At 43.2% G+C, this 23844-nt stretch overlaps 2 protein-coding genes across 12 annotated transcripts in view; one reads left to right on the top strand and one right to left on the bottom strand.

The window, feature by feature from the left end:
- Positions 1–16: 16 nt before the first annotated feature.
- VDAC3 (voltage dependent anion channel 3) lies at positions 17–13291 on the top strand. Of its 4 annotated transcripts, none has more exons than XM_053578309.1 (9): positions 21–157; positions 2944–3012; positions 3989–4038; positions 7497–7649; positions 8432–8484; positions 9833–10060; positions 11305–11455; positions 12289–12346; positions 12756–13291. In XM_053578309.1, exons 2-9 carry the CDS (start codon positions 2946–2948, stop codon positions 12845–12847), a joined length of 852 nt encoding a protein of 283 aa, XP_053434284.1. In that variant the 5' UTR covers positions 21–157; positions 2944–2945; the 3' UTR covers positions 12848–13291. The 4 variants fall into 4 exon arrangements, with proteins under 4 accessions (XP_053434287.1, XP_053434284.1, XP_053434286.1 ...); XM_053578311.1 differs by lacking the exon at positions 21–157 and adding an exon at positions 331–456; XM_053578310.1 differs by lacking the exon at positions 21–157 and adding an exon at positions 619–639.
- A 6931-nt stretch (positions 13292–20222) lies between these two features.
- SLC20A2 (solute carrier family 20 member 2) overlaps positions 20223–23844 on the bottom strand; it is a 98506-nt gene continuing 94884 nt past the window's right edge. For all 8 annotated transcript variants that reach the window (XM_053578195.1, XM_053578198.1, XM_053578200.1 and 5 more), the window contains one exon: positions 20223–22242. In XM_053578195.1, coding sequence (XP_053434170.1) covers positions 22078–22242 — 165 coding nt within the window. In that variant the 3' untranslated portion in view covers positions 20223–22077. The remainder of the gene's footprint in view (positions 22243–23844) is intronic.

Raw genomic sequence — 23844 nt, 5'->3', positions numbered from 1 at the left:
GACCGCGGCACGACTCGACGGCGCAAACGCGAGGCGCTGGGAGGAGGGCGCGCAGGCGCCGCTGGGGGAGTGCGGCCGCGCAGGCGCGGACAGCGTTGGTTCGGAGAAGACCTTCAGCGTTGCCCTGACGGAGCCGGGACAGGCCCTCTGGTTGGAGGTGAGGGGAGCTGAGGCCGCGGGCCGGCAGCCGGCGAAGGGCCCGGGTGGCGGCGGGCCGCGGCCGAGCAGGGCCCCGACGGGGGCGGGCCTAACGGAGGGCTCGGGAGCGAGGGCGCGGTCTAACGGGGCGCGGGCCGGGCGGGGCGCGGAGGGCGGAGGCGCGCTGGCCCCTGCGGGGACCTTGGTCCGCAGCCCCTCAGGTGTTGGAGCCGGGCGCGGGGGGCGCGCCGAGCCGACCTTCCCCGCTGCCCTGTGTGCAGACGAGACTTTCCTTCCCGGTGTCAGGCTAGAAAAGAGGTGGGTTTCTAGGGAAGTTAGATCCCCGAACCCCAGATCCATCCTCGCCCTCACCTTCCTCTGGAATTGTGGTCAGGCATCAGGCGAGTCCTTCACTCCTCACGGCCAGAGGGAGGATGCTTAGACGTGCAACTTAAAAGGGAGAAACGAGCAACTAAAAGGGGCTCTTCATTGAACTGTCAAGTTAGTAATTGTATATAGCAGTATTTCTTAGTTAACGCCTTTCTCTCCCTGGTCTGCGTCTAATGCAGCGTCGGTACATTGCCAATATGAACAGCAAGTGCATTTTGTAGAGCTAGTAGAAATGTGTGCCGAGTAACATGAAGTCCGTGTCTTCTCGATTTTTGCTTGATCATGCCAGCAGTGCATTTCCCATCGGAGTTATGGGTCTGAAAAAGTAAGCTCGAGCGAGGCAGAACTGAGATCAGTTAGTAGACTAAACCAGCAACTCGACTTTTGCGTAGTATCTGGTACTAGTTTTGAAAAATAGCGCAAAGCATTGTGGCGGGCGCCTGTAGTCCCAGCTACTTGGGAGACTGAGGCAAGAGAATCCCTGAAGCCCAGGAGTTGGAGGTTGCTGTGAGTTGTGTGAGGCCACCGCACTCTACCGAGGGCTATAAAGTGAGACTGTCTCTACAAAAAAAAAAGAAAAATAGCAAAGCAAAATGCTAATAGATTGTAATTAATCCCTAGAGGTACATACGATACTTCTAAACATTTAAATTTGTTTTTTCTCTTTGAAAACCAAACTGTAAATCTTTAACATTTCTGTTTGACTGTGTAGTGCCTACATTTCTATACTTACCTACCGAATTATGGACTTCTGGCAAAATTTCAACATATCAACATCAGTTGTATTCATAAAGAATAATACCAGATAAGAACTGGGGATATTTTAAAAGTCTAGAATTGATCATGTGAGTGCAAGGGATTGAATTGTAAAATAATTGCTCTGAAAGTGAACTATGAAACCCTGTAGCTTAGAGCAAAGTTTTGTTATAGTATGAGTCAGTACGTTTATACTACTCTTTTTAATATGTAACTTTTTTTTTTTTTGGCCGGGGCTGGGTTTGAGCCTGCCACCTTTAGGCATATGGGGCTGGCGCCCTACTCCTTTGAGCTACAGGCGCTGCCCGTAACTTTTTTTTCATCCTGGATAGAGTGCTCTGGTATTCATAGCGCACAGCCACCCAAAACTCCTGAGCTCAAGTGATCCTCCTGCTTCAGCCTCCGGAGTAGCTGGGACTACAAGCACCCACCACATGCTCAGCTAATTTTTCTATTTTTAGTAGAGGCAGTCTGGCTCTTTCTCAGGCTGGTCTTGAACTCCTGAACTCAAGTGGTTCTCCCAGTTCGCCTCCCAGAGTGCTAGGATTACAGACATGAGGTATTGCGCTGGGCCCAATATGTAACTTTTATACTCTTCTTTTCCCTCTTAACTTTATAGCACAGTGTATATCATGTTTGATAGTTTCGGGTTCAGGATCACATTTTATATGAATTCCCAGTTAAGAAGTTCATCATACGTGTATGTGAAGCTGGGCTAAATATAAAAATTAGTTTGAATGTGTACATAGTACAGGCTTCATAGTTGCAAGGGCTAGCTGGTACCCTGGATTTTTCTGGTATAGTAGGCAGGCTAATTGGACTGCTGTAGATGCTTGCATAATTGGTTAGACATGGTTTTGAGTCTCTGAGAGAGACACAACAGAATGTGCTGCAGGGAAAGATTGCCTGTTATACAAGAGGGCAACGGAATAGTATGTTCAGTACGGCTGGTAGCTTCCTTGAACTTGATACGAGGGTCATATTGGCAGTAGAAAAGCTGGGTAAACACAAGCAGGCAAAATGAAAAGTCTGGACACCTCAAGTTTTTGAAGGCTTTAATTTCAGAGTTCATACTTTCAGTAAGCAGATCCCTGCAGGTAGAATCTATCCTATTTCTGGTTAATGGGTAAAATTATGGCACTTTATTTTAAGAAGAGTTTGGAGAGAGGACATTTGTAGATGAATACATTTCAGTTAGTATGGTAATTCTTATTTTAGGAACTGAATTTCAGAGTAACAAAATAGTAACCCTGAGGATTTCCATTGTACCTGTTCTAAACAGTTTCTTAAATCTACCGTGTTGCTTTATACAGCTCTTTGGTTTCATAGCAACCCTATAAAGATTTTTTTAAGGGAAAATTTGCATGTTTTTTCAAACAAGACCAGTTTAACAAAGCATCTTTTTCAACCTATGAGAATTTTCTTTGAAATGTAATCAGAACAATGACCTTTGTGAATTTCATGAGAAAACTTTTTTAATTCTACTTTTCTAAGGAGCAGAATGCTTTTCTTTAGCTTTGATTGCATTAGGGTGTAGGCATTAATGATGCAAAGGAAAACTGTATACCTTTTTTCACAGGTCAAAACAGTGGAAGAAGTAGGGGTGGATAAATACTAAGTGGTTATTTTTATTATTTTGTCCCCATTTTTCTTTGTAAGATATGTGTAACACACCGACTTACTGTGACTTAGGAAAGGCTGCCAAGGATGTCTTCAATAAAGGATATGGTAAGTATGCTATTATGAATTTCCTATTTTGGGTAGAAGTTAGTATTGAATGGCTACTTTGTATAAGATACTGTGCTAGTGAAATACAGGTAAGTCAACATTAATCAACAAGATTTAAGGAGACAACTGTTGTCAGGCTATTAGATTTCTTGATTCACAGGTAGAATCCCTTATAAGCATTAAAAGCAGTTACACACATATATACATGCATATACATGTATGTATTTAGTGTTGTCTATAATGTAAAATAATATAAATCTATAATGCGTATACCTCCTTTGGCTACCTGGGAACAATTAAAGTAGAGAGTACTTTTCCCCTCCAAATAATGGCATTGTTTTTAAGAAAGTAAAGATACAACTTTGACTTCTTTGAGTAATGTATGTTCTCTGATCCTAAGTAGGCATTTCTTTTTAGGTTTGCAAATTTAACCTTTAAACTTTTTGTGATACACACATTTGATTTTTCATTTTTTAAAATTTACTTTAGAGATGGGGTTTCACTCTGTAGCCCAGGCCATAGTGGTGCAATGGTGTGATTATAGCTCACTGCAACCCTGAACTCCTGGCCTCAAATGATTTTCTTGCCTCGGCCTCTCAGAATGTTAAGATTACAGGTGTGACCACTGCACCTGATCAGTTTTTTCTTATAAACTAGAATGTTAATTGTTTATTTTGCGCATATATATATCTGCATAGTATTTTCTAGTAATTTTGATTCTTGGAACAGTACATATTCCTTTCATTTGTTTTTTAACTTACAGTTTAAAAGTATATTGTTATTCATTTAGAGGGGCTTAAAAATTATATTTAAGTTCTTTTGCTATAATTCAGTTTCCTTTGAAACTCTGAACTAATGAAAATACTATGTATTTTCTATATGGAAAGTACTATAGACTATTTCATAATTTCTGAATTACAAAACCTGGAGAGAATGTTACGTCTTTACATTACTGTGTTTTTGTGTATGTGTCTAGGGTTTGGCATGGTCAAAATAGATCTGAAAACCAAGTCTTGTAGTGGAGTGGTGAGTATCTAATATACTTTAAATAGATATAATTCCCTTAAAGGAACCTGTGTAGAAGTCGTTGTCCAATTCTGTGCAGCAGCAACTTTAGGCCTGTGCCGTCTGCCCTACAGCTTTGTCCTGCTCTTACGTTCCAGTGAGCATACTCACTTGGCCAGTTAAACCCATAGACAAGTTGAATTTTTGACGAGATTCTTTGTGTTTATTATAAGAAGAGTATATTGCATCTTTCAGAAAATACAGAATATACATTTTTTGACCCACATCATACCTTTGTGTTTTCATGAATATGTGTATGGGCACTGAAAACTTTACTACTTTATAATGAGTTCATGGAGGTTTTATTGCCCCTCTAAAAAAAGTTAAGTTTTATTCCTGTCTCTTCATGATTAGTTGAAACAAAAACAATTCTCTTGCCTCAGCCTCTCAAGTGCTGGGACCACAGGCGCCCACTACAACGCCTGGCTATTTTCTTGTTGCAGTTGTCATTGTTGTTTAGCTGGCCTGGGTGGGGCTCGAACCTGCCAGCCTTGGTGCATGTGGCTGTTGCCATAACCACTGTGCTACAGGTGCCTAGCCCATTCTACAGTTTTTAACTGATCCTCATATAGTTTTTTATAACTGTAAGTTAAGAACATACGGTAAAAAACATGTCAATATATTTTCTTTCTTTCTTCCTTTTTTTTTTTTTTTTAAAGAGATGAGGTCTCACTCTTATCTTCTAGGCTGGAGTGCAGTGGCAGGATCAGAGCTCACTTTCAGCCTTGAACTCCTGGGTTCAAGGAATCCTCCCACCACAGCCTCCCAAACAGCTAGGATTACAGGCGTGTGCCACTGCGTCCAGCTGTATTTTCAAAGCATCATTAACAGTAGCTTTAATCAATAAATCTCAGCAAATAGGCTAAGTTTTCATTCAGCTTATTCTCTGATTTCTCCTCAGTGGCTGCATCTTTTTTTTGGTATTTATGCATTTAAATTCATGCAAATTTTATTTCTGGATATAATGATTTAATTAGAAGCACAAAGACGTGGAATTCCTAATACTTTGTTTTGTACTCTGTATAATCCTGGTTTGCCCCTATCATTCTTTCTCTGGGGTCTCTAGAAAACGTAAATACATATGCAACCTACCTTACTAAAATGGACATATTATGTGTATGGTTATCTTAAAGTAGAAGAATTATACTCATTTTGAGTAGCTTCCAGAATTTGCTCATTAGGTTTTTATTGCAAAAATCAACTAAAATTTTATCTCTCTTTCATGCTGCTGTTGTGGTAATGTTCAGATGGTAAGAAAAACTTATCTGCATGCTTGCTTTTATGGCTTCTTTTGGTTTCAGTTTGTTCCAAATTTCTTAGATTTTAGTCTTGGTATTTTTGTCATATGTCATATATTTTTGTAACATTTTTCTTTTGTTACTTACTAGTATTTAATGTAGAGTTGTGGATGTTATATGCATGTTATAAATGTATTTTACAATTGTTTGACCTAATTATGAAATTAGAGAAAAACTGAATTGTGAATTGAGAACCTGGAACTCTACTTAGAACAATTCTAGCCTTCTCTTTGAGATTTATGTTTGTGTAAGAAATGCTGATAAGAAAGACTACCCTCTACCTTGATTTTATGCATAAAGTTTTCCTAAGACCAAAATTAAGCTTTTCATTTTTGCTATATTTATCAAGTTTGTGAAAGGTAAATGTAAAAAATAAAGATACTGGGTAGCTGTATCTATTAAAAGAAAAATGATTGTCACATTAAAGAGTTATGTGAACTATTAAACATGACTAACATTTTGTCATTTTTTTTTTTACTAAGGCCTTGCCCTGAATGTGCAGCATGATATTCTCTTTGAAAGCTCTGTGTGTGATGGTGATAAACAGATCATAGTTTCCCAGTTGTCTCATTGACCTGTAGAACCAGAGTTAGGGAGCAGGGTACTTGTTAAAGGGAGGACTCATGTTGCGGGCCATGAAACAGAGCTGGTAAGGGTTGGCAGCATTTCATTACTGTGGGCATTATTTCAGAAATGCTCCTTCAAAACAGGGCCAATCAGAATGTTTTTTTCTTGACAGTTCATAGATTGTCAGAGACAGGTGTTTACTATTTGGCTCCTCTGGAAGGAGGCCTGTTTCTAGTTGCTTATTGTCATCTGACTGAAAGGACACCTACCCGGGGATGGGGGTGGGGGATATATTTTAAGTTGTTCGTAATAACTGTGTGATAGCAAGTACTTTAGAAGGTAGACAGGATGGAGAAGGGGAAAGAGGGACAATGGCATTCTGTTGATTGTGAAACCTGGATTGATACTTTCAAGTATTAAAATCATTTATGCTGAAAGGTTTGTTTGTTTTTTTGAGACAGAGTCGCACTTTATCACCCTCAGTAGAGTGCTGTGGTGTCACAGCTCACAGCAACCTCCAGCTCCTAGTCTTAGGCGATTCTCTTGCCTCAGCCTCCCGAGTAGCTGAGACTACAGGCACCTGCCACAATGCCTGGCTATTTATTTATTTTTTGTAGAGACAGAGTTTCACTTTATTGCTCACAGTAGAGTGCCGTGGCGTCACACAGCAACCTCCAACTCCTGGGCTTAGGCGATTCCCTTGCCTCAGCCTCCTGAGTAGCTGGGACTATAGGCGCCTGCCATAATGCCCGGCTATTTTTTCTTTTTTTTTGCAGTTTGGCCGGGGCTGGGTTTGAACCCACCACCCTCAGTGTATGAGGCTGGCGCTCTGCCCACTGAGCCACAGGCGCCACCCCACCTTGCTATTTTTTTGTTGCAGTTTGGCCAGGGCTGGGTTTGAAACTGCCACCCTCAGTATATGGGGCCAGTGCCCTACCCACTGAGCCACAGGCGTCACTCTATGCTGAATGTTTTACAGATAGTTTTGTGGACAAAAGTTTTCACAAAAATGTGAATGTACCTGATGGCACTTTGCTGTGCAATTAAAAATTGTTAAAATGATACATTTTATGTCATGTGTATTATACCACAATAAAAAGTAATAAAGGTGTTGACTCTATTAAAATGGGGGAGGGTAGCGTTTGGGATTTTTAAGGACCTTCAAGTTAACTGATAGTGGAAAGGTATAACAGAGAACTGATGATCTTATTTTTTAAGTCATGAAGTTAAAATGTGTTAGAGTCAATGTTTTGTCTTTTTAGTAAAGGCATCTCTCTTTTAAAGGAGAGAATTTAAGATTCCCATTTTTGTAAGCAAGCATGTGGAATAAGAAAAATCAATAAGAGAGGTGGAGTAATGGGAAGATCTAAAACTGGGAAAAATATTTAGAGACTGGCAGGACAGAAAGAAAGCAGGACGTAGGTTGTTGTAGAGCAGAGCTGTGGGAGACAGTAAATTGTATTGGCTTAGGGTGCATTGAACCCTGCTTTCTGAAATGGATATTTTCTATTTGATAAGCTAATTTCCAAGTAATTATTTTTTCTTGCTTCCCAGGAATTTTCTACTTCTGGTCATGCTTACACTGATACAGGGAAAGCGTCAGGCAACCTCGAGACCAAATACAAGGTCTGTAACTATGGACTTACCTTCACCCAAAAATGGAACACAGACAATACTCTGGGGACAGAAATCTCTTTGGAGAATAAGGTAAGACAAAGCATTAGAAGTTATTTGTAAGTTCAGTTTATCTTGTGGGTTGTACAGTGAACAAATACTGAATGTAATCTGAACAAGATCTTGCAACCTGTCTGGTAGCCATATTTCTCCTCAGCAGATGACCTGTTTCGGTATGTTTTATGTTTGTAGAAAATAAGGCTTTGTGAGAGCTCTCATCATTACTTTACATCTTTGTTCTGGCCAATTCTCTTCTGGGTAGGACAAACTATTTGCAGCAATTTGGTTTAGTTTTGTGATCATTGTAAAATTGGCTTGACAGAAACATTTTTCTGAGATTCTCTAATGTTTTGAAGGAGGAAACCTGTTAGCAGATGTTTGTCAGGTGCCCGCTGTGCACAGGGCACCATCTTCTGAGGTGTGTCTACAAGCACATTTTCATATGTAGGTAATAAACATGTGCAGCTGAGTAAGTTCCTTAAGTTGGCCTGTTAAATTTCAGCTTACCTCATAACCACAATTTTAAGAGAATATCAAGATTATCTTTTCAGGAATTCTGTTGGTTTTGAACTGTAATTTATGTTACTTGCTAAAACAGGATTTGCCCATTTTTTGGTGGGCTGGGGTGAGGGGAGAGGAGTGGGCGGATAGGAGGATGGGGAGCTAACTTATTCCATGATTTAATGCTTGCCTCTCTTTAATGAATTCCTTTTTTTGTTAAAGAGACAGTTAAAGGAAACTTTAGAATTGGTTTCTTGAGGAGGATAAAGAATTAACAATTACTAAATTGTTAATTTTAAATTTTTGTTTTTCAGTTGGCTGAAGGGTTGAAATTGACTCTTGATACCATATTTGTACCGAACACAGGGTAATTATCAAACTGTATTTTCTGAAATGTTTTTGGAGCCTGAAGGGGTACAGAGCTTTAGATTAGGAAGATGCAATGAAAGTTAAGAGGCATCCAAAGGGACACATAGAAAAAGTTCAGGAGTCAGAAGAATCTTGAGATAGATAAATCGTAAGCTATTCTAAAAATTGATGAATGTGGTATTCTCCTGAAAAAACTAATTTCTTAAGAGGAAATCTTCTGTTTCTAGCACTTTGTAACAAGTAGTTCTGCCACCGACTTGATTTCTTAGTCTCTGTAAATCCCCCAACTTCTTAATTTCCTAACATAAAAAGTGGGGACTGCATCATTTCTTATCTGCCCAATATGGGTCCATGCTATTTGAAGGACAGAGGTGCTACATAAATGCAAAGTGATGTTTCTGCTCAGCTATAACAACAGGTGTGTTCTATCACACACTTTAATTATCTTTAGGACAAGTATTCTCTTAAGAGGCTTGATTGGATTAGGATAAGAACTATTAACTATTTTTGTGTTTTTAGTATTGTCCTTCAGAAAAGTATACTTCTTTCCAAGATAGGTTAATAATGTGTGTTGAGTGTTACTTTTTGTGTCATTTGGAAACGTTTAGGATTTTGGCTTCTTGTATATCTGTATGCCATATGCGACTATTCAGATTATTGATTTGGTATTGAAATATCTCATTCCTTCTTACCGTTTTGTTCATGCCTCTGAAATTACTCATGAAGTACCCTATTATTTGGTCTTAGAAGAGGGGTAGATAGGGCAGCACCTGTGGCTCAAAGGGAGTAGGGCACCGGAGGTGGCGGGTTCAAACCCAGCCCTGGCCAAAAACTGCAAAAAAAAAAAAAAAGAAGAGGAGGAGTAGATAATAATAGTATGTTCATTTCTAATCCTAACAAAATTATATTTGTAGAACCATAGGTCATTTGAAACATTTTTACTATGTATGTGTCATCTATCAAAATATTTAAAGTTCATATCTGTAATCGTAGCACTTTGGAAGGCTGAGGTGGGAGGATTGGTTGAGGGCAGGAGTTTGAGACCAGCCTGAGTAAGAGGGAAACCCCATTTCAATAGAAAACAGAAAAATTAGCCAGGCATGGCGGTACATGCCTATAGTCCCAGCTATTGGGGGAGGTGAAGAGGCAAGAGAATCACTTAAGCCCAGGGGTTTGAGGTTGCAGTAAGCTGTGATCACACTGCTGCACTCCAGCCTGGACAACAGAGGGAGACGCTATCTCAAAAAAAATATTTTTTACATTGGGAAGAGAGTGATCTTATGCTAAAAATTCCTGGATAGTAGTAAAATCTCATGTTTTCATTTTGTTGTTTTTGTTTTCTACAGAAAGAAGAGTGGGAAATTAAAGGCTTCCTATAAACGGGATTGTTTCAGTCTTGGCAGTAATGTTGATATAGATTTTTCTGGACCAACCATCTATGGCTGGGCTGTGTTGGCCTTTGAAGGTTGGCTTGCTGGCTATCAGATGAGTTTTGACACAGCCAAATCCAAACTGTCACAGAATAATTTTGCCCTGGGTTACAAGGCTGCAGACTTCCAGCTGCACACTCATGTGTGAGTGTTTATAATTTATTTCTTTTTAGTGTCAGGGCAGTTACCCAAAAAGATGAGAATCATTCGCATGCTGAGAAGGTTAGAAGTGATAGTACTTGTATTTAACATGTCTTGGTGAACACCCAGCCTTGCTGTACTGTTTTACTGGTCAGCAAAACCTTGGCAGCAGGCCAGTGTACATGGGTGCAGTGCTGCGCTGCCGGCAGTTACTGGCCTCTCAGCCAGACTTGAAGCTCTAGAATCTGTGGAACCACTGGGATGGCGAGATCGCAGAGCATGGTTTACGTGCTTCCTCTGGTGCCCTTCATCTTGGCAGTGTCTGAAAGCAGGTCTGTTTGGATCACCAAGAGCAACCACCCAGCGGATTTGAGCATCTGCAGTAATTCTGTGCAGGTTTTCAGGCATCCTTGGTTGGAACCCAGCTACCCGTATTGCATTAGAAGCAACCGGAGTCCTCAGAGCACTCCTGGATTCTGTTACATAGGCTGCATGCACCCTGTTGGCTGAGTGAATCTGAACTTTTAAATTGTATTTTATGTCTTAGCCGATTGGACACTGCTCCTGTACCAGGAAGAAAAAGCAAAGGGCAAGCTGTGTGTTTTTGAAGCGTTACAGATTGCGCTCTGCTGGATATTCTAATTCACTTATGATGCTAAACAAAATCAAGCAATGGTATAGATAGGATTATTGAAATTAATGAAATATTATTCTCGGGAAAACCATGAAAACTCAAGGACTAACTTGTGTGATGCTTTACAGCAGTAACGTAGGTACTTCACTGGAGCATCCTACATACTGTAGGGAGGGTGCTTTGTAACTCTAGGGTTTTATTTTAAGTGAAATCTAGAATTGGTTTATTCTTGTACTTCCACTCCTTTTTTGTTTTTGTAGAACCTTTATTGAACTCTACTTGAAGCTTCTAAGTTCAGTGAACATTACAAAGAAATGTGTAGATTATACTGACCTGAGGTGTCTGCCTGTGCACAGAATTGAATTGTGTCTCAGAGATTTACATCATGTTGAGGAGCAAGTAAACAGATCAGATGTTAATACATTTTAATTCAGCAGCTACAAAACCCTAACTGGATTTAGTTCCTTGTTTTGTTCAGTAGTCATTTATGCTAGAAATTTCTAAAGTCTATGGTTGCAAAATGGGATCCTTGTTTAGTCTTAACAGTTTGTTTCTTTGTCATAACGATGGTACAAACAGATGTTAGTGACTTTTTCTAATACTATGTCAACAGGAACGATGGCACTGAATTTGGAGGTTCCATCTACCAGAAGGTTAATGAGAAGATTGAAACTTCAATAAACCTTGCTTGGACAGCTGGCAGTAATAATACCCGTTTTGGCATCGCTGCTAAATACAAGCTGGATTGTAGAACTTCTCTATCTGTAAGAATATGCTGCCAGACTGGGTCTGCTCTTAGGCTTTCATCTTAGTTGTAAATGACTGTTGTGATGTGGTTGTAGTTTGCATGTTTTTTTATTAAGTTTAATGAGCTAGTTCATCATGCAGTGAAAAGACTATTATGCCTGAAGGTAGGAAATGAGGGTTCTAGTCCCAGCTCTACCTCTATTTGGCTGTTGTCTGACCTTCTCAAATAAGTTTCTCTCTTTGGCCTTAGAATTTTCTTATCTGTAAATTCATGGGGAATTAGATGATTAGTCCTGTTACCATTCGTCATTTATTAACGATCACACTAACTGAGCTCTTAGTTCCAGGCACTGTGCTAAGGGCTTCAGGTATATTATCTCATTTCATCCTCAGAATACTCCATGTGGCGATTAGTGTTATCCTATCCTATCCACTGAATAGGTGAGAAAACTGAGCCTTAGAAAGGTTGGATAACTTGCCCAAGGTCACACAGTAAGCGACAATGCCAAGATTTGAACCTAGACCTGTTTTTTGTCACCAGAGTTCATGGTGCAACCACTGTTGGGTTGTCAGCTCACACCTCAAAGGGTTCAGTACACGGGGTGTTGGGCTGCATAGTATCTTCAAAGTTTGAGGCCTTGAAGCATGCATTCTCCTGTCCCCACGGTCCCTACCAGGCCTGTTCACTTCTTACAAGATTTATCTTGTAAGATTTTTCAGGTTCAGTAATTCTAGGTTGGCCCTAAGGTGCTTTTAGTTTTGGAAATTCCAGGCATGAAGTGGTGGTTGCATTGAGCTGATGTGTTATGAAGTTGATTGTTTTCTAACTTATTCCGTCTCTTAATCTTAGGCTAAAGTAAATAATGCCAGCTTGATTGGACTGGGTTATACTCAGACCCTTCGACCAGGTAAGTAAAAGAACAACAGGAGTTGGGGTAGAAAGTGATAGAGAAATAATGAAAATAACTTACAAAACAACCTATATAATCAATGTAGGTTGATTGAGACCATTTTGTAACATTTGGTGATCATACAGAAAGTAAAACAGATCAGGTATTTTACTTAAAATTTGGTCATGCTGACCTTTGAGTTTGGTTGATCACTCCTTGCTCATAACCCTGAACTCCAAAGAAAGTTTGCCATGATCAGGCTTTACTCATTACAGATCAGATTATATATATAGGATCATGTATAACCCTAAGCCAATCTAGTAACAGTGAATGCTTATAATCCATAGACTCCATCTGTTGTTTCTAGAAAATTCAGATCTGACGGTAATACCTGTTACAAGCGATTTTGGTGTTTTCTTCTTCCTAGGAGTCAAACTGACCTTATCAGCTTTAATTGATGGGAAGAACTTCAATGCAGGAGGTCACAAGGTTGGGTTGGGATTTGAACTGGAAGCTTAATGTGGTTTGAGTAGAAAGAACATCAAATTTGTCCTTGGAAGTGAAGAGAAATGAACCCACTATGTTTTGGCCTTAAAATTCTTCTGTGAAATTTCAAAAGTGTGAATGAACTTTTTATTCTTCCAAAGAATTGTAATCCTCCCCACACTGAAGTCTAGAGATTGCAGGTCCCTCCTTAGGGAGATGTTTGAAGGCCTGCCTGGCCCTGTCCTATCTGTGCCACAGTTCAGTTCAGTTCTGCAGTGTTAATGTAAATGTGTTCTTCAGCGACAGTGTAGTGTCACGTTAAAGAAAACGACCCAACCCTCCAGTTTGTACATCACGTTCTGCATGTCCCATGCCACTTTTTCATGACCTTTGAATATATCAGTCTCTGTGCTGTAGTGGAATCTTTGGTTTTGCATCAGAGTAAAATGAAATAAACCCATCACATTTGGAACATAACTGTGCACCTTACTTGCTAGCAGTGGTTTTCTTGTTTGATGCGATTTGTTTTGAAGCGACGCTTTTGCAGGCGTCTGCAGTGTCTGTGCTGTTGCCCGTTCCTTCAGCCTTGTTGACCTTGCTCATTGCGCTCCATGGGTCGGGCTGCGGGAGGAGATGGTGAGTTTGGTTCAGCTGGGGAGCAGCACATCTGTCATACCTCCTGCAGTTATGAGAGGGGAGTATCATCCTGCAGCTGGGTGAAGCTGCTGAGAAAAAGAGGTGTGGGAGTGGGTGAAAGGAGGGGCAAAGAAAGAGTACAGCTGGGGGGTTTGGTGGGGAAGAAGGATGGCAGGAGGGGCTGGAGCTGGGGGATGATGCATCTGAGGCTCCTCCTGGTGTTAGAAACATTTATGATCACTAGCTATAGAAAAATTATAACCGAGGGCAGCACCTGTGGCTCAGTCGCTAAGGCACCGGCCCCATATACCGAGGGTGACGGGTTCAAACCCGGCCCCGGCCAAACTGCAACCAAAAAATAGCCGGGCGTTGTGGCCTGTAGTCCCAGCTACTCGGGAGGCTGAGGCAAGAGAATTGCTTAAGCCCAGGAGTTGGAGGTTGCTGTGAGCTGTGTGAGGCCACGGCACTCTACCGAGGGCCATAAGGTGAAACTCTGTCTCTACAAAAAAAAAAAAAGAAAAATTATAACCGAAGAATAACTGCCAGTTTAGAAAAGAAATGAGTAGACAATAATGTCCTAAGGGCTAACTCATTTTTCTCTCTAAAAGTAGAACTCATTTTGAAAATTTCTTTTTTATTAATACAGCAGTAATATATGCTATTTGCAACAAATTCAGTCCATCATCTTAGAGGTGAAAATTCTGGCCGATTGGGGTGGCTCACACCTATAATCCCAGCACTTTGAGAGGCTGAGACAGGAAGATTGCTTGTGTCCAGGAGTTTGAAGTTGCAGTGAGCTATGATCACTCCATTCCACCTCCAGTCTGGGTGAGAGAGAGACCCTATCTCAATAAAAACAGTAAGTGAGAATCCCTAGTCTTTCCAATCACTGTTTCTTCAACTACCAGTGACATTTTCACATATCCTTGCAGTTATTTTTCATTGTCTTTAGAAATTACATAAATAATCTTTATAGCATTAAAATGTTAAAATGCTTCTTGTTTTACAATGTACTTTTAAACTTATCAGTCATCGTTCTGTTGATGACTGCTTCGTATTTTTATTTGCACGCTTTAGTATAAATGTGATAACTCATTTAACTATTCCCTTTTTTTGTCATATGCAGTTTTTTTAATTTATAAGCAATGCTGTATTGAAGTCCATCTCTGTGACTACTTCCACAGCAGCACTGCCTGCTAGACTCTGATGATAGTGACCTACGTCTACACTGTCCTGTACGGTAGACATTAGTCACATTTGACTACTGAACTCTTGAAATGCAGCTAGGGCAACTGAAGAACTGAATTTTTAATTTTAATTACTTTAAATAGCCACATGTGGTTAGTGGCTGTTGGACAGTGTCCATGTCGTTCCACAGGAGAGGTTTCTAGAAGTGAGATTGCCAAGTCACAGGACACATGCAGTTGATAAGTATACACCCTTGGCCTTCAAAATTTCAAACTAATTTTTATTTCTACCAGCTGTGAGTGCCTATTTCCCCACATCGTCAGTAATACTGTTAACCCAACTTTCAAATTGTTACCGGTTTTTGTTTTGTTTTGTTTTTTTGAGATAGAGTCTCATTTTGTTGCCCTTGGTAGACTGCTGTGGCGTCATAGCTCACAGCAACCTCAAACTCTTGGGCTCAAGTGATCCCCTTGTCTCAGCTTCCCGAGTAGCTGGGACTACAGGCACCTGCCACAACACCCAGCTATTTTTAGAGATGGGGTCTCGCTCTGGCTCAGGCAATCCACCCACCTTAGGCTCCCAGAGTGCTAAGATTACAGGTGTGAGCTACTGCACCTGGCCTCAAATCGTTACCAGTTTTATAGGTGAAAACGATATCTTGTTTTATTTTGCATCTTCCTAACTGCTAGTGAAATGGAGTTATTTTTAATGTTAATATGTATAATTCGGATTTGCCTGTTCAGATTGCTTGCTCAGGCTGGGTGCAGTGGCTCATGCTATAATTCCAGCACTTTGGGAGACCAGGGCAAGAAGATTGCTTGAGGCCTGGAGTTGGAGGTTATGATAGTACCACTGTTCTCCAGCCCAGGCAACAGAGTGAGACTCTGTCTCTATGAATTAAAATCATATAAAAAAAGATCACACTGTATTTCAGTACTGAAATGAAAAGTGAAAAGTTAAAGTATGAACAGTTTGCTTGCTCAGTTTCTAGATGGGTTGTCTTAAAAAGAATAAATAGACCCAGTGTGGTGGTTCACACCTGTAATCCTAGCACTCTGGGAGGCCGAAGCAGGTAGATTGCTTGAGCTCATGAGTTCAAGACCACCCTGAGCAAAAGCGAGGCCCTGTCTCTACTGAAAATAGAAAAAACTGGCTTGGTGCCCGTAGCTCAGTGGTTAGGGCACTGGCCACATACACCATGGCAGGTGGGTTTGAACCTGGCCCTTGCCTGCTAAACAACAATGACAACTGCAACAACAAAACAGCCAGGCAGTACGGCAGGCGCCTGTAGTCCCAGCTACTTGGGAGGCTGAGGCAAGAGAATCACCTAAGCCCAAGGGTTTGAGGTTGCTGTGAGCTATGATGCCACAGCACTACCAAGGGTGACTTAGTAAGACTTTGTCTCAAAAAATATATAAATAAATAAAAACAGCAAAACTGAGGCAAGAGGATGGCTTGAGCCTGAGTTGGAGGTTGCAATGAGCTGTGATGCCATGGCACTCTAGCTGGGGTGATAGCTTGAGACTGTCTCAAAAAAAAAAAAAAAAAAAAAACAAGATATATTTGCTTCTTGAAAACTTTCAGTGCAAGGTATTTCCTCTATCACCACCACGATAATCTCGACAATATTCTTTACCCAAACTATAGGTAATAACTATACATCACTTACGTTGGAAAACATAACATCATTATAATTTAATTTTCTCTAATATTTCTGTGGGATCAGTTGCCATCACTAGGGATAAATAAAACAGAAAAGGAAAAATGGATGAGTAGGGGTAAACCATGACTCTGTCCTGTTAACACCCGAGTCTAACTGCCCTTGTATCTTCCCGTGCAGTGTGAATGGGGTGTTGGATGGCCTGGCTAGTGCCCGGCACAGGAGTCCACACCGTGTGTGTGGGGAGAGTACCCTGTGCCCCAGCACTGTTCTGTGGGCACGTCTCTTCAGAGGTGCACCCTGCTTCTCAGGCATTTGCCTGGTAGGCTAGGTATTGATGGCCTGAATTTGATGCGAAGGGTGTCACCATAGGTTTGTATTTTTCCCTCTTGTGCTGTCCTTTTTAAATTATTTTATTTTGTGGAGCTGACGAGCCAGATACTGTGTGTTGGTGCAATACTCCAAATATGGATGTAAGTAGTTTAAGGTCAGCTTGTAGGCAGTAATTGCATTGAATCATGTGGCTGGCTGTGCTGTCTGAGCACCTCATCCTTGAGAGAGTCCTTGAGTTGTGTAGAAAGGAAAGCACATGAACCACTGTGCTGGGTGTTGTATACGGAGTGACCTGTGCTGTGCCGGGTGTTGTATACGGAGTGACCTGTGCTGTGCCGGGCGCTGTATACGGAGTGACCTGTGCTGTGCCGGGCGCTGTATATGGAGTGCCTGTGCTGTGCCGGGCGCCGTGCTGGGTGTTGTATATGGAGTTACACGCATGCAATTCTTTGATTTGGCCTTTTCTGCTCGTTGGCCTTGAGAGACAAACCTTCCTTTTCTCTGGGCTTCCATTAAACATCAGCATCCACGTTCCTTCTCAGCCTTCTCTACTCTCTACCCCGGTTATGAATGTCTGTGTTACGTCCATGTGAGGAGCTTTCTGCATTTCATCTGCCCCTCCTCACAGACCCTGCTATGCCTCATAGGCCTTCCAGGATAAGGCCTGAGAATATACTATCCTGCCTCCCCAGCTTTTAAACAAATTGTAAGTTAGGGCAAGGTGTCAATGGATAGAGGCCAAAAACATCATCCTCCCCACTGATAAAGGCTGGCGGTGCTAGGGCTTAGGGTGAGGGCAGTGCTGGGCCAGGGCTGGCCTCCCTTCCACCCAGCTTGGGTGGCTTGGATGAGGGGCAGTTCTGGCCCTGGGGTCACTCTCCCTCCCAAGAGAAAGATGGGAGGTACTGACTCCAACGTGCCCAGTCCTTCCTAAACATGCGGGGCGAGGACATTCCTTCCTTCTGGTGAACAAACGGGGCGGAGAAGCAGGAATGGGTACTAAACGTAGCCCTGCCCCCCGGAGGGACAGTGAGAGGGAGCACAGTGTTTACTGTGCGCCTTTCAGGATCTCACCCCGAGGTCTGGGTCGTCCACCAGGGAATGGTATGACTCCCGAGGTTGTGGGGTCCGTGGGGTATATGATGCATCTTCCTGGGGTTTGCATTTGTGCTGCTGTCTTTGAACGCTATAGCCGGCCACTCCCCCAGTTTATCTCCACCACAGCACTGCTGCCTGACCCCCAAACCTTTATTCAACTGCCCGCGGGCATCTCCCCAAGATATTCTGCTTGTTTCCCAGACTCATGATTTCCCAAACTGAGCCTAAGCCTCCATATCCAGAATTTTGCACTTGGCTTCTCAAATTCCCACGTCTTCTCTGAGAGCTGCCTTGACTTCCCTAAGCCACTTAGCCCTTCCCCGGGCTCCAGTTGCCTGTGAACACAGCCTCATGATGGCAGCCACTGTGCAGTGCTGCGGCTGTGCCTGTCCCTCTCCTGCCTCCAGCGGCCAGGCCATGACAGGCACTCACAGGTGTCTGAATGACCGGATGGGAACCATCCCCAGCCAAGGGCATTTCTCATGCACGTTAAGCTTCTCCTTCAGCAAGTGCTTGTAGTTCCCTGTGGCCACCAAAGCAGCACAGGTATTTCCCAGCATTTCTGGGCATTCCTTGCTACTCTGAATTATGATATAATTAACGTTCAGAGAGGTGACTTCACTGCTGCAATGTACAAACATAATTGCAATTAAACTTGGCCCCACTAGGGGCCACTGTTGTCCGCGGCTTTCTGCAAGATCATTCAGTCCTAGCCTTTGACTTTGCCACTTCCTTACCCACTCAAGGTTTGGAATCTGTAAATTCAGGGTAAATCTTTAAATGGAAAATCTTGAGAAAGGCAAGGAAATTCCCTGTTGTGACCTAAACCCCTGTGCTGCTGTTGAAGTAGGTTTAGTTCCAGCCACACAGAGGTTGGTCTTTCTCATTGAGTCTGACACTCTTAAAGTCTTACTCAGTTCCTCATGTTTCCTCTCTAGGAACAGGCAGATCAAGCCCCTCATGCTTTCTCCCTGGGCTTCCTCCTCCTTTTTATGGAGACCACGGCTGCTGACAGTGGGCAGCTGCTGAAGGGAAGATGGGGTTAAGTCAGGAAGCCGCGGCCCACAGGGGTCCTGGGGCCACCTGCGCCCTTCTCCTGTGCCTTAGTGATGAACAGCTCCCTGTACTCCAAAGATCAAGTCAAATTAGGGAAATGAAAATGTTCCAGAAAGATGGTGGTGGGATGAAGACATGTGGGTGATGTTTTTCTTTTTTCATAATATGCTTCAGGGTTATTTTCTTACCTCGTCAGTAATAAAGGATGGAGTACTACCCAAGTATTGTTAAGAGCACAGCTATGCCATTAACACCCCAGGCTGCCCACAGCCTGCAGTTACCCCAGGTCCCCCCAGAAAGCAGACAACCCAGTCTCTAGTTTCTTTCTAATCCTTTTGTTCAAACAGCGGGTTTATTTTATATTACTTTTTTCATCATCTGGTTTATTGCTGTCTTCGGTGTAGTCCTGAGGGCACCCACTGTAAAAGAGTGATTGAACGGTTCACCCACCAGACAGGACAAACACTTGCTCAGGGGCCCAAGTCCCAGACTAGGCCCTGCAGTAGCCCCTTCTGTCCCCTGCTCCCTCAACTCCTCACTGTCCTGGGAGACGGTTTCACTGGGGTCAGGAAGTTGCCGAAGGCCACTCAGGCAGGAGTTGAACTCTGAACCCAGTTATGCCACTCAGGAGCCTTTTTTTTTTTCTTGAGACAGTCTCACTTGTCACCCTCAGTAAAGTGCTGCAGCATCACAGCTCACAGCAACCTCAGACTCCTGGGCTCAACGATTCTGTCAGCCTCTTGAGTAGCTGGGACCCACCACAACGACCAGCTATTTTTCTATTTTTAGAAGAGAGGTGGTCCCAGTGTTGCTCAGGCTGAGCAGCGTTCTTTAGGAACCATTCTCCTATTTGGAATGAAGTGACAGATGCACAAAATCCCAATGGGAAGCCAGGGACTGGGAGGTTGCCTTTGCCGGAGCCTGTTTGTCTGGTAGAGGAGCACTGAGGAACTGAGGTTCTCAGGGTAGGGATGTGGGCTGGTTCGTGGCCTGGGACAGGGGAGCCTTCCACCAGCATCCCCTCGCCCCACTGTCCCCCATCACCACCCACAGAGCCTCTGCTGCCCAGTGGACTCCGGGAGCATCACTTCTGGGGGAGAAGGCCAAGTGGGAGGGGACCCTTCCTCTAGGGTACCGCTGGCCTGTGGCCGTCTCTGTCAGATGAGAGAGGCTGGGAGAGGCGTGGGTGGCGAGTGACTCTCAAAAGGGCAGCTGCTTAGTCCCAGGAACACTCAACTGTGGGTGTGACCTTTGTGCCCGGTTCACTTTCTGGGACTCTGCCTGTGCCCTCCCCCCAGGACAAGGGTGAAAGCCGCAGTCTCCACCTGAATCCGGCAGGCTCGGCCATACAGTGTGCGCCTGCATTGTGTTGTGCTGTTATTTTGCTTATAAATAAATTTAAGAGGAATATGAATTTTTTCTTGAATGTTTATCAAAAGTGGGATAACAAAAGGCTAAGGCATCATTCTTTGTGGAGAATTTTACATCTGGGCACATTTCCTCACCAGGTACCCATCCCAGTCCTAAGGGAAATGGAGCTGGTGCCAGATGCTGCCACGGGGGATGGAAACCCCCCCCACCCCCCAATTCTTTTTTCCTTTTGGCTATTTGAGCCAAAAGTACAGATGGGGAGGGTCTGCCCTTCCTTGCCAGGCCCTGAGCATCTAAACTGACTTGCCAACTGCCCTCCGAAGTCTGGGGAAGTAGGGAAGGCTTCACACAGAGGTGTGACAGGAGTCCCGATCCAGGGACAAGCCCTCTGGCCAGATGCTTCACTCCCGCAGGGTCTGTGCACACCACGCTGACAGTGGGGGTTGCTGAATGCTGGATGTGGGGGTCACTCGTTCCTCTTCCTGCTCTTGTGTGTTTTTTGCACAAACCTGTAATAGTAAAATAATGGGGGGGGAGTTAAAAGAAGGGTATTTGAAAAATGCCAAGTGACTGAATGTCGCTTTTATTATTGTTGCAACTCTGAAAACATTACATAGATAATTAAGAAAAAGACTTCTGAGGCAAACATTTGAGGGGCATTTTTTATTATAAATTTAATATGGTTGATTAATGAAAAATCATGATGAAGTACCAAGAAAATGTTTGTCAATATAAAAATTTTAGCAGCATTTCCATAGTTTCAGGCTCTAACATCAGTCGTACTTCCTCCCAGGGGGCTACAGTAGAACGTCGGGACGTGCAGCGCAGCAGGGGTCTCAGGGAGCTCCTCAAATCCAGTGTATTTTCAAATATTTCAACTCTCTGCCCTGCCCTGAATTTCTACAATGTCAAAGCACATTTAAGGCCTCATCTGCTTTAACGTGTGACACAAGAAGTCTGTTCTTGAGGCTGCAGAGGGGAACAGGGATGAAAATTTACACTGGATGGATATGTAGTGTCAGCCACACAGCCTCACGTCTGCACGTTCTCTGCGTTGGTGACAAGGGAAAGGCCACTGCAGGGCTGCCCAGGGTGTGGCGTGAAGTAGGCGGCGGCGGTGCTGCTGGTGGGTGGGGGCCACACGTGCTGCTGTGGGGCAGGCAGGCCCTGGGCAGTCATGCTCCGGCAGTGACCCGTGGTGTGGGGGAGACAGACAACGGGAAACATAATACTGGCAAATGATTCCCCTGCTTCTTTGGTACTTTCCAAAATTCTCTGATCAAAAAAGTATAAGGGAAGCACACCATTAAAAAGTTTACAGTTTTAAGTATTTACAAAAGCCATGATGATATATTACAGGATAATCATACACAGTATATGAACAAATTCTTCAGTGAAAGCACTTGTGACCTTGTCCCGGCATCACGCCCACCTGCGTGCACCCCCAGGCTGGCGCCAAGCGTCTGTTTCTACTTCTTTTACAGTATGTCAGACGGGAAACATCATTTGGAAAAAAATCCATTTTTCCAATCAAAACGTTCCTTTTAAAAGGCTCTTAAAATTTGCCACTGTAATTATTATGTACAAGATTTACGGGATATTGAATTCTAGGCAATGATCTCCACTCCCAGCTTGAGTATGTCTGAAATAATGGTACCTATTCTATGTGGACAATACGTATTTAATATGTAAGTAACTGCACACAGTATGTCACCACGATACCGTGTAACACAGATTATGTACAGCAGGTAAGTCAGCTCTGTGAGGAGACTGTACGCAGCCTGGGTGAGCAGCGTGGCGTGGAGCCCTCAAAAGGGACGTGGAGAGCTGGACATGAGACAGCCACGTGCGGTCAGGCACACTCCTCCTGCACAACCACCCCAGACCATCCGTTTAGCTGCTCCGACTGGAAGGAGACATGTCACACATAGGGCAGGATCCCATACATGAGGAGTGCCATGATGGCAGCGCTGAACAGCCCGGCCACAGGCACAGTCACAAACCAGGCTACGAAGATGTTCCGGAAGAGGCGCCAGTCTACAGCCTTCCTGGAGCGGATCCACCCCACAGCCACCACCGAGCCCACCTGCGGGAGCGCAAGCATTTTGAAGTAAAAATAGAGGCCCAGGCATTGCAGGAAAAACACCAAGTCTACATTCAACCAATGTAAACGTGTTAGTCTCAGAACCAAGCTACATGGTAAAATCATCAAATCTTTCCCATAAATTTGGTGAAGCTTTCAAAGTAATTTAGATTTTAGGTTTAATCGTTTTAGGACTATTCTATCTGGTGTACAGTTCTGATGCCCTTTACTACCCACAGCTGCTCTGTTTGAGTGGTGGTTGCTCCTCTGTCTGAACCTTGTAAATGAGCTACAAGTGTCCTTGTTTGGACACGCCCCGAGCAGCTTACTGCTCACTGCAGGGTGTGAACCTGTGTTCAGTTCGCAATGAAAAGGTGGTAATGACCCCTTGTCTTAGAGCATCAGAGCCCTAACATGCTGGAGCTGGAGAAGACCCTTGAAAACATCTAATCCAACAGACTCATTCTATAGAGGATGAAACAGGACCACACTGGGGCCGTAAAGAGAGATTAAATCAGTGGCAGATTGAGAACTAAAATTCAGGGCCTCTTAATTTTAAACTGTTTTTCTCCCCATCTCTTTGGCCCTTCAGCTTTAGCTAATTAGAAGAAGTAAATGAATAAATAAAGGGGCATAAATAAATGTTACTGAATCAAAACTGTCAATCACAACTCACAAAATGACAGTTACACAGCTACTTGAAAATCAGAATATTAACACTGACTTAAGTGTTTTTCTAAACACTTGTCGCTACTTACGGTTTCTTAAAATTTTAAAAAGGAAAAAAAGACATTAAGTATCTTGGGAAATTCAAGTCACAAGCAAATACAATGCCCATACCATGTCACATCTCACATGGAGAGTGGTTTAGCAGGTGCCCCTTGGTCACAAGCCAGTTGGATTCTGCAAGACCTCCATAAAATATACTTTGTCTCGGCTGGGCGTGGTGGATCACACCTGTAATCCTAGCACTCTGGGAGGCTGAAGTAGGTGTTCTGAGCCACCTTAAGCAAGAGTGAGACCCCGGCTCTACTAAAAATAAAGAAACTAGCCAGGCATTATGGTGGGAGCCTATAGTCCCAGCTACTTGGGAGGCTGAGGCAAGAGGATTGCTTAAGCCCAAGAGTTTGAGGTTGCTGTGAGCTAAGACACCACAACACTCTACCCAGGGCAACAGAGTGAGACAGTCTCAAAAAAAAAAAAAAAAAACAAACCTTTGTCTCTGTTGAGCCACAAATACTCGAGAATGAGCAGGGGCCAATGAGGTTCAAACAGGAAAGGCGATTTAAAGCAGCAGAGGTCTAGACATAGGAAGTAAAACCTAACACTGTAAACTGCATATGGAAGCAGAGCAGAACACCCAACCCAGTCGCATCTTTCCAGGCAAGTCAATCTGACATTTTGTCAACCTGAGCTGCGATTAACCAGCAATTCCCTGCATCTCCAGGATACCAACTGTATGAGGGGTCATCAAAACGAGGGTTTCATTTCGACTCTTTGGTGATCATCGGTGCATGGTTTGAAGGTGGTAACACCTTCGCAGTTCCTAGAACATGCTGGACATCCAGATTTTTCTACCACCTGAAGATGGGCTAAATTCTTGGC

This window comes from Nycticebus coucang, chromosome 24 (genome assembly GCF_027406575.1).
Source record: "Nycticebus coucang isolate mNycCou1 chromosome 24, mNycCou1.pri, whole genome shotgun sequence".
NCBI lineage: Eukaryota > Metazoa > Chordata > Mammalia > Primates > Lorisidae > Nycticebus > Nycticebus coucang.
The sequence above is the reverse complement of the archived record's forward strand: the minus strand, read 5'-3'. Positions and strand labels throughout refer to the sequence as shown.